Source organism: Aspergillus wentii (genome assembly GCF_001890725.1).
Source record: "Aspergillus wentii DTO 134E9 unplaced genomic scaffold ASPWEscaffold_8, whole genome shotgun sequence".
NCBI classification, from domain to species: Eukaryota; Fungi; Ascomycota; class Eurotiomycetes; order Eurotiales; family Aspergillaceae; genus Aspergillus; species Aspergillus wentii.
Window position 1 is genome coordinate 848,416 of NW_024467839.1, and position 12,779 is coordinate 861,194.

The 12,779-nt window shown below is 50.9% G+C and overlaps 5 protein-coding genes across 5 annotated transcripts; 2 read left to right on the forward strand and 3 right to left on the reverse strand.

Moving 5' to 3' along the window:
- Window positions 1–474: 474 nt before the first annotated feature.
- ASPWEDRAFT_31780 (putative eukaryotic translation initiation factor subunit eIF-4F) lies at window positions 475–5,326 on the reverse strand (the record flags this gene model as incomplete). The annotated part of the gene is made up of 4 exons (XM_040833580.1): window positions 475–616; window positions 672–1,141; window positions 1,210–4,467; window positions 4,667–5,326. The coding sequence occupies 4 exons, from the start codon at window positions 5,324–5,326 to the stop codon at window positions 475–477; spliced, it is 4,530 nt and encodes a 1,509-aa protein (XP_040684778.1).
- A 1,323-nt stretch (window positions 5,327–6,649) lies between these two features.
- ASPWEDRAFT_31781 (interferon alpha-inducible IFI6/IFI27 family protein) lies at window positions 6,650–7,969 on the reverse strand (the record flags this gene model as incomplete). The annotated part of the gene is made up of 4 exons (XM_040833581.1): window positions 6,650–6,804; window positions 6,866–7,019; window positions 7,468–7,610; window positions 7,672–7,969. 4 exons carry the CDS (start codon window positions 7,967–7,969, stop codon window positions 6,650–6,652), a joined length of 750 nt encoding a protein of 249 aa, XP_040684779.1.
- A 332-nt stretch (window positions 7,970–8,301) lies between these two features.
- On the reverse strand, window positions 8,302–9,462 carry ASPWEDRAFT_54380 (HVA22/TB2/DP1 family protein; the record flags this gene model as incomplete). Its single annotated transcript, XM_040838047.1, has 3 exons — window positions 8,302–9,097; window positions 9,176–9,325; window positions 9,434–9,462. 3 exons carry the CDS (start codon window positions 9,460–9,462, stop codon window positions 8,302–8,304), a joined length of 975 nt encoding a protein of 324 aa, XP_040684780.1.
- A 408-nt stretch (window positions 9,463–9,870) lies between these two features.
- On the forward strand, window positions 9,871–10,933 carry ASPWEDRAFT_45057 (uncharacterized protein). Its single transcript, XM_040836429.1, has 2 exons — window positions 9,871–10,536; window positions 10,602–10,933. The coding sequence occupies exon 1, from the start codon at window positions 10,290–10,292 to the stop codon at window positions 10,521–10,523; it is 234 nt and encodes a 77-aa protein (XP_040684781.1). The 5' UTR covers window positions 9,871–10,289; the 3' UTR covers window positions 10,524–10,536; window positions 10,602–10,933.
- Window positions 10,934–11,176: 243 nt separating this feature from the next.
- Window positions 11,177–12,207, forward strand: ASPWEDRAFT_119639 (NRDE family protein; the record flags this gene model as incomplete). The annotated part of the gene is made up of 2 exons (XM_040828925.1): window positions 11,177–11,242; window positions 11,305–12,207. The coding sequence occupies 2 exons, from the start codon at window positions 11,177–11,179 to the stop codon at window positions 12,205–12,207; spliced, it is 969 nt and encodes a 322-aa protein (XP_040684782.1).
- Window positions 12,208–12,779: the final 572 nt, after the last annotated feature.

A 12,779-nucleotide genomic window follows, 5' to 3' on the forward strand; every position in this document is an offset into this window, starting at 1 on the left:
TCCCCCTCGCTTTTAAAAGAGTTCACTTTTTTTTCGTTTCAACGTCCGATGAAAGAGAAGAAAAGAACCGTTCTGGGCTCTCCGGGTATTGAAATGCAAAAAAAGAAAAAAGATGAAGACAAAAAGGAAAGAAGAGATGAAAAATGGAGACATGAAGAAGAACAACATAATCCGACAACCAACCGCTCTCGCTAAATTCTTCTCATCCCCCTTCTCCTGTTGTTCATATCCCCTCCTTACGGCTGAGACTTGAATTGTACAATATACACCGGAAGTCCCATCTCCACACAAGAAGAGAATATGAGTAACCGACCGCTCGAAAAATTCATGAAAGAGAAAGATGTGAGAATCATGGGACTGACGTGAACATGACTTTAAACGTGACGGAAAATGGAAAGAGGAAAGAAAAAAAAGTGAAAATAAGAAAAAAATCTTTCCAGAAGAATGGAAGTTTCATTATCATTCCCAAAGAATCTATGATGCTTCGCCGTCCTTGGACGGAGTTTTCGAGGGTCGGCGCTCAACTGCGGGTTGGGACTTCGTCAATTGAGGAGAGGTAGGGTTGGAGGGAGGAGAGGTGGCCATGTTGTCACGGTCTTCCAAGCTAGCAAGAGCACTATGAAAAAGTTAGCAAAAGCACGGGTAACGCGTAGATCTCAAGTCAAACATACCTGAAGGCGTTCATGGACGACGCAGCCTCCTTGTCTTCTTTCTTGCCGGGGGTGTTCGATCCGTTGCGGCTGCTGGCTGCGCTGTCGTCGCTGCCACGAACCAAGTTGCCACCGGGGCCAAGGTTCTTGCGGCCACTGTTGCTACGGGAGCCGAGCATGTTGGAGGGTCCGAACGACATGGGCTGGTTGGTGTTGCGGGCCGTACGAAGACGACGCAAATCATCGCTTCCAACCTTACTGGAGGCATAATCCGGTGGAGGAGCCTGGTGTCCGAAGCCCGAGTAGCTGCGAGCATCTCCACGGCCCATGCCGGGACGACCACCGCCGCCACGAGAAGCTTGCTGGCGGAGACGCTCCATCTCTTGCTCTTGTTGAGCACGAGCAGCCTCTTCGCGAATCTCGTGGATGGTCTTGGGGCCCTTGTCGGCATCCTTGGATCGCCAGGCAGAGGCACGCAAGTCGATGATATCCTGTAAACAACAGTCAGTGATGTTTTTTTTTATTTTTTTAATCGTATGTTAGAGGTAGATCAACTTACCAAAAGCATGAATCTCAATCGGCTGGGCAGGTCGGGAGTCTCCATCATCATGGTGATACGGACGAAGTAGGCATCCATCATCGCGTGACCTCTCTCGGAAACATCCAAGCTGGCACCGATGGTGCGCAGGAGACTGGTCAAACTCTCAACCTCGGCTTCGTCGGGCATGCCCTCGTAGTCGACAAGCTTCTTAACACACTCGTGCATGATACGCTCTGTCAACATGCCAAGCTTGTACAGCTCACCAATGAACTTGACGAGACCAAGACCACGACGCTTGGCGGCAGCAGCGATATAGTACTCGTCGGACATCATAGCAGCTTCTTCAGTAACACCTTCGGGCTTGGGGGGCAGGTTGACCTTCCATCCGCGCTCGAACTCTTCCTGGCAACGGTTAAGGAGGTACTTGCGGAAAAGACTGCCACCAGCGACAACATTGCCGTTCTTGTCGCGAATGTTCTCATCCTTAATATCGGCGCTCATACTCTCAAGCATGCGCTTGCAGAACTTGGCGTAGATCGATGCCCAGTGGGCCTCGTCAGTGGCCTTCTCGAAAGTGAGCTGGATGACTTGTCGCAAGGTGCGGCCGTCCGACTCATCCTTGGATTGAGACACAATCTCCAGAATCTGTCCAGAGATACGCTCGAAGTTCTCGGGAGTCATCTTGTTGAGAGCACCCTTGACCTTACGCTGGACAACATCCGGAGCCAGGTAAGCTGCACCACCAGGTGTAGGACCAGCAGCAGGCTGGCCAATGCTGCGAGGCTTCCAGCCAGTGCCAGATGTTTGGAGGGCCTTGACCTCCATTCCGGCGGTAAGAGGCATGGTCTTGGCCATCTCCTCTTCCTTCTTGCCCGACCTGTCGCGCTTGCTGCCAGTGCGGGTGCCGGAGCGGTTGCTGCCAACACGCGGCGAGGAAGGCATACCCATTGTGCTAGCAGAATTGGTACGGCTGAGGGGAGTGCCCATACCCATGCCAGCGCGGCCGAATTGACCAAACGGAGTAGGGCCCATCGAGGCAGTGCGAGCGGCATTCGACATGGCGAAGCGCTGCTCTGAGGTGCTGCCAGGAGGCAAGCTGTGGCGGGAGTTTGGCTGGCCGAAGTTACCCATCTGGAAGCCCTGTGAGATACCACCGGGTCGCGAGTTGTTGCGGCCGCCCATGAGCGGTGTCCGAGCAGACTGGGGACGCGACGAGTCGGTCTCACCCACGGTCTCTCTCACACGAGAATCCCAGTCAACCGAAGGCTTGTCCTTGAAAACGCTTTGGAATTGCAGCAAGAACTCCTTGTTGTAGTGGAACTTGCGGTCTGCGGGTGCGTTGGCATTGAGAGCTGGGTTGGGCGAAACAATCGACGCAGGGTAGGCGATCTTGCTCAGATCCTCGATCAAACGAGCAGACTGCAGCGACTTCATCGCAGCGGTGGGCTGAGGGGGCTCAACTGCCTTGTTGGTCTCCAGCTTGAGAGCTGCGGGCTTCTGCTTAGCAGCACCAGGCTTGGCGGGAGGACCCATTGAGGCATCGGAAGCGGGGGTGACGGTACCACTGTCAGCAGGAGTGGCAGTCTCCGACGCAGGGAATCCGCCCTTCTTGAGGGAGGAGAAAAGGTCCTTGCCATCCGGCTCCCCACCTGCACGCTTCTTCTCACGAGCCTCTTCAAGAGCCTCTGCCTCACGCTCGGCGCTCTTCATATTGGCTTCGTAGGCCTCGAGCTCTTCCTTCTCCTTGCGCTCCTTCTCCTCCTTCTCGGCCTTCTTCTTGGCGTAGTAATCGGCTTCAGCAGCGGCTTCCTTGGCCTCGATCTCAGCCATCTCACGCTCGATGGCATCGAAGTCAATTTCATCATCGTCAGCGGGAGCGGGTTCGGCCTTCTTGGGCTCTTCCGCCTTCTCCTTCAGGCTAAGGTCTTCCATGGCCTTGCGAGCGCTCTCCTCCTCGGCAGCCTTCTTCTCGGCAGCAGCTTCTTGTTCCTTACGAGCGGTCTCCTCTTCTTCCTTCTTGCGGCTGGCAGCGGCCTCCTCTTCGGCCTTGCGACGCTGCTCCGCCTCATCTTGTTCAATCTTCTGGCGAACCGCATCTCTCAACTCCTTCTTCTTCTCCTCGTCCGTCTTGGTGGCCTTGCTGTCTGACCGGGCGTGGTCAGCGGCACCACCGGTGTGTGGCGGAGGAGTGGGGGTAGGAGTTGCCATCTTGACGGGGGAAGGACTGGCACGAGCTGGGGAGGCGGGGGTCTTTTCGAAAGTCTTCACGACGCCACTGCCGGGGTCCTTGATGACAATTGGACTCTTCTTGGCCGATGGGATGATGAAGTGTGGCTTGGGAGGAGCGGGGCTGTTGGAAGTTCGGCTAGCAGAGGGAGTGTGGCCTGGAGCAGGGGCGGCTGCGGGAGGCTGGCCATGGCTGAGACTGGAGCCCGGACGGTCGTTCGAAACCTGCGATGGGGTACGCGACAAGGGTGCGGCCTGGGGAGGAGGCTGCACAGGGTACTGGTTCTGCATGAAAGGTGCCTGGGGGTTGTAGGGCATACCGGGGCGGGGCTGCGGCGAGGGAGGGGTCATGTACTGCATTTGTTGCATTCCGTAGGCGGCCGGGTTGTAGTAAGCGTAGTTGGGGTCATAACCATGGGGGTAGCCCTGAGGGTTGGATTTCATTAGCATCAGATAACGTTCAAAGTGACCACTCTCTGGCGCCAAGTCTGGGGGTGGAACTGAAACGGTGGAAGGGGAGGAGGAGGAATGGGAAGAAATACTAGGCGAAGGAAAGACACGGGGAGTGTGTTTTCTCTTCGCCACAGGGCCACGACGAGGGGGTTTGTAAGAAGAATGGTGTCTCACTGTTTGAGGACCCATGGGCTGTCCATATCCGCCGTAAGGCTGGGCAGGCATCTGGGGGGCCATGGGGACCTGGTTCATCTGAGGAGTTGTGGGGTGCGCGTTGGCCAAAGCGGGACTGCGGGCAGCCTGGTGCGGCGAGTTGGGGAAGGGAGCAAGAGGACGGCCTTGGTTAGGACCGAATTGAGGGCCCATGTTAGGACCGCCCCGGGGCTGGTTGGGGGTCGAACGGAAGTTGGGGCCAGGCGAGTAGGGGACCTGTCCCTGGTAACCAGACTGCGAGTATCCGCGTCCACGGCCACCCTGGTTAGGATAGCCACCACGACCGGGACCGCTCATATCGCTGTGTGTCGACTGGGAAGATTCGCGTCGAAGATGGGTGGATTGAGGACCGGGTCCAAGGGGTGCCTGAGGGTTGGAACGCGCCTATAGTTGAGATTGATTATTAACCTTCTTGATTTGATGGGGCACAGGAAGAGAGAGAGAAAAAAAAAAAAAAAAAAAAAAAGCGAGAAAAAGACAACCGGAGAAAACTTTTTCTTCCCCAACTCCAACACATATAGAAGATAGAAACAGTAGACAGAATGAAAAAGACAAAAAGAAAAAGAAAAATATAAACACTTACGTTAGCATCACCGGCATCACCAAAGCTTCCAAAGTTGGGAACATTTCCCTGAGCCTGGTAAGACGACGGCGGTGGCCGACCACCACTCGAAGCCGGCTGAGGAATGGGAGACGGCGAGGTCTGGGGCGAAGTCACTCGAGGGTTCGTCGTAGGGGCGACACCCAAGCCGGACTGAGGCTGGCTGGCAGGCACAGCAGGGGCACCCATATTGGGAGAGCTCTGCTGGTTGGCGAAGCCGAACTGAAGGCTGTTAGGACGACTGGCCGGGCCGCCGTTGGGGATGTAGCCGGAAGTTCCAGCAGAGGTGATGGTCACCGAGGGTTTTCTCGAGTGCTGGTCGCCTTGAGAAGAAGCCGGGGCCGGTGCACCGCCATTGACGATGGTGACGCCGGAAGGTTGGTTTTGTTGTTGCATGGGTTTGCCGCTCACAGGAGATTCTGAGGTCGACTTCCCATGTTGCGAAGAGCCGCCCACGGTGACGGGAGCGGCGGTCGAGTCCGTCGCGGACTTTTTAGTGGCGTTGGCGTAAGATCTGGCAGTCGTCGACGTGGACGACGAAGGAGCCAGGGGGGTGGTGGACGAGGAGTGCGAGGCGGCCTGGGTCGACGAGGTGCTCTGTCCTTGAGGTTGAAGGCCTGACTTCTGAGGATTCGATGTCATTAGACAGGTAGTGACGAAAGGAATCGAAAGATGAAGATGTTTTATTTGGTAGGGGAAGGAGAGAGGAGGAAGAAGACTAGAAAATGATGGGAGGTGATGTCAAGGCGTGAAGAGGGTCGGAAGGACAATCCAGATCCCGCATTCAACTTGAAGGCCACAAAAAGAAAAAAAAAAGAATCGTGGGATTCTTTTTTTTTTTTAATCGATGGCAAAGAAAGGGAAAAAAGAAAAAAAGAGACCAGCAACACACACCGGGAGAAAGTGTGGGAAAAACAAGTCAAAGCGTCGTGGTCAACGACGATGGATGATATTATGGGAAATAAAAAAAGATCGAAAATAAAAATTTAGGATAAAAAAAGAGGGGGATTTTTTGGTGGTGGAAAAAAGACGGTTTGATTGTGGACGAAAAAAAAAAAAAAAAGTGGGCAGGCAGAAAACAACGAATACAACAAAGTGGCTGAACACCGCCAGTTGCCTGCTTTATCTTTTGAGCAGGGTAATTATTAATGGGCTACAAGAGTCGATATTCTCTAATAAAAGAGAATAACTGAATATAATAATATTAAAGAATATCCCTGTTGAAAAAATAAATGAAAGGGAGAGATTCAAAGAGGCGAGTTTCTTTACCGATCGGGCTGAAGCGGCGATGGCCACGCCAAGCATACGATAAAGAGAGGCAGACAAGACAATATCAGATATAGACAGCAATGGATGACTGGAAGAAACAGAAATCTTTGCCTGATGCCTCGGATTGTTCTCTTTTGTACGGATACTTTGCTGGATTCCCATTCGACTGCGGTGCTGCCTGTGAAAGATCCGATCTTCGTACACTCGCAATGACGCCCAACGCAGCCTTCATCATCGTCCAACCATGAGGCAAACAGCTGACTGCTGTTGACTCATTCAGAAAGTCATCATGATGCCTAATCATCCTGCGCTGCCACTCTGTTCTGCTGTTCGTCGAGCTTCAAGGCTATACAAGGATATTGCCGGTCTATCAAGTAGACACCTGAGGCACCAGATATACCCAACAATATCCACCAACTGCTGGACGTATCATCTCGACTGATTTGCATCCATGTTGCTGATCATTGGCTATCTGGGCTAATTATGGATATCTGGTTGGGCTGACAACAAAGAATCCCAGCGTGATATATCCATTCTCTTCAATAGTTTCTTCCATCCAGCTCTCGTTCTTTGTCTCTCCCCTTTCAGTCATTGACCGTTTCATCTCTAAATCGAATCAACAATGTCTCACCATATCAATCTTTCTTCTGACATTTAACCCATTCAAACCATCCAGCACGGAGTGTTCCTTTTGCATCAAAGTGCCATCCAACCCAAAGCTGCCGCACTCGCCATAACCAACCCATAGACAACCGCCACGCCATACCCACCCATCGCTGCACTCTGCAGACAAGCAAATATCCCCCCTGCAACAGGTGGGCTCGACGACTGAACCAATGCGGCCACACTCCCTATAGCGAGTATTAGACTGTGCATATTATAATCCCCATAAAACTGAAATGCAAAACATACCAGCCGCTGGTCCTGCTGAGCTGAATCCCAGAAGCCCTAAGATAGTACCGGAGACTAGACCGGGTGCTAGCACGCTGACCCCAATAGCTGTCGCCTTGAATGGGTGTCGCTTGATGTACTTGGTGATACGAACCAGGGTGGGCTTTGCTCGTTGCTATGTGGAAACCATGGTGTTGCTGAGTCGGTTGAAGGTGCTTCGAAACATTGTGGCTAGATGCATAGCGCAGGGCAGGGGGCTGTTGGGAATCGTCTGGATTTGATGACAATGGAGCAGACTCAGGGGATAAGCTTGCAGTATTGACGGAATGGCGATGATAACTTCTATATAGGCTTCATCAAACAAAGAGTTCTAAAAGCAAGCCATTCTATGTAGGAAACAAGACTGTATAGAAATCCAATTCAATTCCGATGATGAAAAAATAACACTGACAACCATATACAAACGTCACCTACACGCATTCGACCATCAAGCCATAGATTCACCACCGCAAACAAACACCAAAACAGCATCTCTACTCAGTATCTGATTTGATTCCCATGAAAACACCAGATCCAGATACCTATTTACTACTCCCGCTCCCCGTCCCATTGATAGACCTCACACCCAAAACCGCCCCAACCCCACGAATAACACCATTAACAGCTAGCGTCCCATACCCTCCCATACCCGCGCTCGTGAAAATGGCATATCCTCCTCTTGCAACAGGAGATCCGATCCACGAATGAATCTGCGATGCTATGGTACCTGCTCACATCGCAGCATATTAGCAGCTTTCTCCCATTTATAAAGGAGGGTAATATTATACCAGCAGTCGGGCCCACTGCTCCAAATCCAACAGAGTTCAAGATGGGCCCGCTTACTGCTTGTGGTGTTGTAATACACACGAGACTAAGGCCAGTCTGGTAGGGATGTTCGGTGACTTGCTGAACGATGTTGTTTTTGGCGGATGTTAGTGTATTCTTCCAGTCATGTTGGATGATATCGTCTTTGAGCTGAGTGACCTGCGCTACTGGGGCGATGTGCGCTTTGATTTGTTGTAGGCGCTCGGCGGCATTGCTGTAGCTGCTTGTGATTGCTTCGGTGGGTAAGAATTTGCGAAACATGATAGATACGAAGAGCAGGTATAGGAAGAAGAATCAAGTCCAGTTAGTAGAAGCTGAGGGGGTGGCGCGGCGGGGTGATGGATTATAACAGTTGACTAGGCAAGGCTGTCGTTTGCTGTGGGGTGGATGTACGCAAGGTCACTGCGGCAAGGCGATTCTACGCGCCAGGTTGGTTGGTACTGAATCGCCAGCATTCAAAGATAGATAATTCTATATTTACTTTTGGGGGCTGTCTCTATCTCACAAAGCACGACTAACTCAGACAACCAAAGTCATATGACCCGAAAACCAATTCCCTGTTCTGTTCTTGTTCCATTGGATATCAATCGTCTTTACGATTGTCCCTGTCCCCTCGAGCGGGTAAGCTCATCCACAGCCTTCGCCGCAAAGTCCACACCAGACGATCCGGCCTGCTGTCCAAACAATCCCCATCCACTGCTGCCTTGGTTTCCGGGGGTACGGGTGTCCTCATGCTCGATGTGGTCAAACGAGTTCTCGCTGCGGTTTTTCTTCAAGGGAATACCGCCATACGCCAGATGATCTTCGGTCTGACCGTGGTTGCCCAGGTTGCTTTCTTCCTTAGCCAATGCGGTGCGCAGCACTTCCAACATATCGCGCTGGTTGGTGATGAACTTCTGTTTCTCGGAGGGGGACATGGAGGCCATTTCCCGGGGGAACAAGTTTCCGCTTGCAGAGAGCTCATTTGCTCGGTCTTCGTGGCTTTTACCAGCAGATGCCATAGAGGCTACAGCCGAAGTCAGAGTGGAATACCAATCGTTGGTAGCGGGTGCTTGGCTTGGAGCAGCACCAGTTCCGGTGGGGATGTTGAAGCGGGAGAGGAACGACTGGGCGTAAGCAGCAGGGCCAGCGGCCTGGGGAGGGGCTGCGGCACTCTGAGCAGGCAAACCAAGAACCTTCTCTCGGATCAAATCGATGGCCTGGTAGAAGTATTGAAGTCCCATGGTCTTGGCACGCTCGTGGCTGTTAACAATGAACTCCTCAATTTCACGCTCATGCTGCGCGAGGAAAGGATCGACATATTGCTGATATAAGACCTTCGCGCCTTGGGTCTGAGGAAGAACGAGATAGCACAAGAAAAAGAGACGAAACCAGCTGTAGAATGGGAACCTGTATCAAACGGGGAATAAGTTAGTTTTGATCAGAACACGAACGGTTTCTCTTCGGACACGAAAGGCACTGTCATACCATCCGACAATAAAATAAGTCCACGACTCAACCAACAACGCGATAGAAAGGATCACCCAGTAGATCAACCATGGTGCCAGCTGCGAGGGGTCAGACGAGCGGAGTGCCTTGTAGGAAGCAAAGATAGGAAGCAGAATAGTCAGGCCCGAACTAGATTAGAATCGCAGAAGTCAGCATGGGACACCGCTTCTTCTAGGTGACGAGAGATTCATTGCATTGCCAGCAACTCCCGGCGCTACCGGCGGTGTATGTACTTACGACAGCAAGTCTGCGAAAATTCCGAACATGGTGAATGATTTTGAAGTCTTAGTTCAGTAATTCTTGAGATGTTGATTTTTTCCTCGAACTCCTTTTTTTTCCGGTAGAAAAGCGGAAAGGTGAAGGATCAATCGAAGACAGTATCTTATCGCAATGAAAGACTGCAGTGCGGGGTGAGGAGGAAAAGCTTCACGCGACCAACAATGCAAGGGAAACGGCCAACCGCAGCGGAATGTATTCCTGATTGATGGAAGGTTCTGCTGACAGGTTTTCAAGCACAGAATCCTCAAGGGATGGAAGGGAAAGAAGAAAAAAAGAACCAGTGGATGTTTCAGCTCGGATTTGACCGCTGCCTGGGGAGCTGACGGACGGACTCCACGGCAGTAATAATAGTTCGCAGCCCTAAATCGAACGTACAGCCCCGTGGAGCCACCGCCGCTCCGCACCGCTTTCGGTAACGCATCAGGGTGTTCTTGATGTCATTTCTCCTGAATAGTCCAGGGCAATACGCTAGTTGCTACGGAGTAATCCGTAAAGTGTGTACTATGTAGATGTTTATGGTTTTATTATTGGAAGGAATTGAGATCAATTCCATAGCGGCAGTGAGATGGGAAAATCTGCTATGATGCATCATAGCTCGGTTCGAAGATCGACACTGTACCTTACCCTGCCAGATCACATTCGACTGGGAGCCATGGTACAGTAGGTTGAATCTATCAGCATGCGGATAACGTCCCATCATTATCATTCAATCGTTGACCTGCACAGCCAGTCAAGGATCGTCCATGCTTCCAAAGATACATCCCATACGGTGAAGGACAAGTCATTCTCATCCAGTCTTTAAGGGAATTATGCAATGAACGACAAAACTAGCGGTGGGCGTCCCAGAATCTGTGCTTCAATGAGCACAGGTACACCAGGGCCGCTCGAGTACATTCAATCGCTCTGGCTTCTTCCAATGACCACAGTATTATGCTTAATTTTCCTCTGCCAACCTTTTGATGCTTCGCTCATGTCCTATTTGATGCCTTGGGTATATCGCAGCTCTCATGGAAGTCTACACGTGGTTATTCGGTGGGAAACGACCTAATTAAGCTAAAGATCTTGTACATATGTCAGTTGAATTTCAGAAAGAGTACTGTTTCTTTTGCGCGATGAACGGACTTACTGGATCTGTTCGGTGACGCTGTTGAGCGGTTAGCATATATTCCTTGAAAGTCCCTCGCATTTGATAAACGCCATAATGTCTCTATCCCAAGCAGCGATTCATGAGTAGCTGTCAACTGCAGCCAATCTTTTCTGATAGGCCTTGAGAAATTCTGGGTTTGCAATCCCTGAATCTGACGACAGAAAAAAGGAAGCGGCGGGAGGAGATACAGAGGGCGGTCAGATAAACTGCCGGTTGTTTCCCACTCTTGATGACCTCAGGTGTCAACACTTCTATTTCCATGCACAGCAGCCCAACAATCATCTTTGATAATACGAGATCCTGGGCAAAGTAAGACGACGACGCTATTTTGTACACGTTGCTCACGATACCTTGAACGTTGCTTATCTGACAGTGGTACCCTATTTGAATTTGGGTGACTCAACCGAAGCCCCGACTTGCCACCGTGCTTTTGCATCATAATTGGACCCATTTGTTACCTCATAAACCACATTCTAAATACCATTTCTCTTGAGACTTTTCTGTCAAACCTATTAATAAATATTGTTCCTGCGCTCGCAAACTAATACATCAAGATGTGTATCGCTCTGATATCAACGGCCCACCCGTCCTATCCTCTGATTATAATCGACAATAGAGATGTATGCGATGAGACCATTTAATGACCATATGGTCAGATGCACCTTGAATTAACAATTATTAGGAATATCTTCGTCGTCCAACATCCTCCGTCGACTGGTGGGAAGCACCAAACTCTCATGTCCTGGGGTCGCGCGATCTAGCTCGGGCTACGCAAGGAACGTGGATGGGAGTCACCAAAGACGGCAAAGTGGCAGTCTTAACGAACTACCGGGAGACTGCATCCGACCAGGCCCAGGGAGTACAAAGTCGGGGTACTATCGTCAACAGCTGGCTCACCTTGGCCCCTGACCACAAGCGAACCACCAGGGATTTTGCTCACGACATGATTGAGAACTCCATGATCCAAAAGGTCGGCGGCTTCAGTCTGGTCTGTGGTCATGTCAATGAGCCACTGGCTATTATATCCAACCGCTCGAAGGACATCGACCACATCTCATGGGTTGCTACGGAAAAGAATCAAACGCTCGGGCTCAGCAATACGTGCTTTGACGACCGTTCGTGGCCGAAAATAATCAACGGGGAAAAGCTTACAAAAGAGGCCATTGATGCACACGTGCTGGCTGGCGAAGACGAGGATGGGCTTATCAACCGACTTCTTGAGGTTCTGAACACAGATACGCTCCCCAGGCTTCCAGAGGATGCACCTACCGAATCCTACATTCATCTATTCAGGAATAGCATTTTTATTCCTGTCATAGGGTCTCAGGATGAGACCAAAAAAACTGCCGATGAAGTGGAGGCTGCTTGTCTTGAAGACAAGGTGACGGATGGCACCTCGAAGTTGACTCCCGGGATAGACCCAAGCTATACCCAGGGCGCTTACGGGACCCAGAAGCAGACGGTAATCCTTGTGAGTGAGGGTGGGCGTGTGCGATATTTCGAGCGGACTCTCTACGATAATGACGTGAATGCTATTCCAATCGGTAAAGGGGATCGATCAATTGAATTCACAGTTGGTCAATAGCAGTACAGCGTTCGTTGATATTTATCCTACTGAATCCCCATAGTGCCTTGTTAGAGAGATTTGTTTTGCCTACGATCTTTATGAGTGATGATAGCAAATATTTCTAATGATTCTCGGACGTTGCTCGATCGTCATGACTAGCGAGTACGAAACCCAAGCTTTAATATAACCAGATTAGGACTTGACTCCTTATTCCCGTCCTGTAGATTCCCTTGCTCTCGAATATCACATGGAAGTCAGGTGGTTGATCCTAATTTGGCAGGCAAGATTTCTTCTGGCGGATATTTTCCTCCGTCCCCAATCCGTTTCCAACCAACATCTCTCCAGGGCCAGGCCATCGCATTCTCATTGAAACTCATATCCAATATTGACGAGAAATCGACCCATTCCATATCTTAAAGAGTGTCTACACAATTCATAGCAGCTACTGCGTTAGTCGAATCGACCACGAATATGGCGACACATGCGGATAACACCCTCGCTGCTTTTCTTCGAGACTCAACAAGGATCCTTGACTGGAAGATTCTTCAATACCGAATCGAACTATATCAATGAGGGTCATGATATGCCCT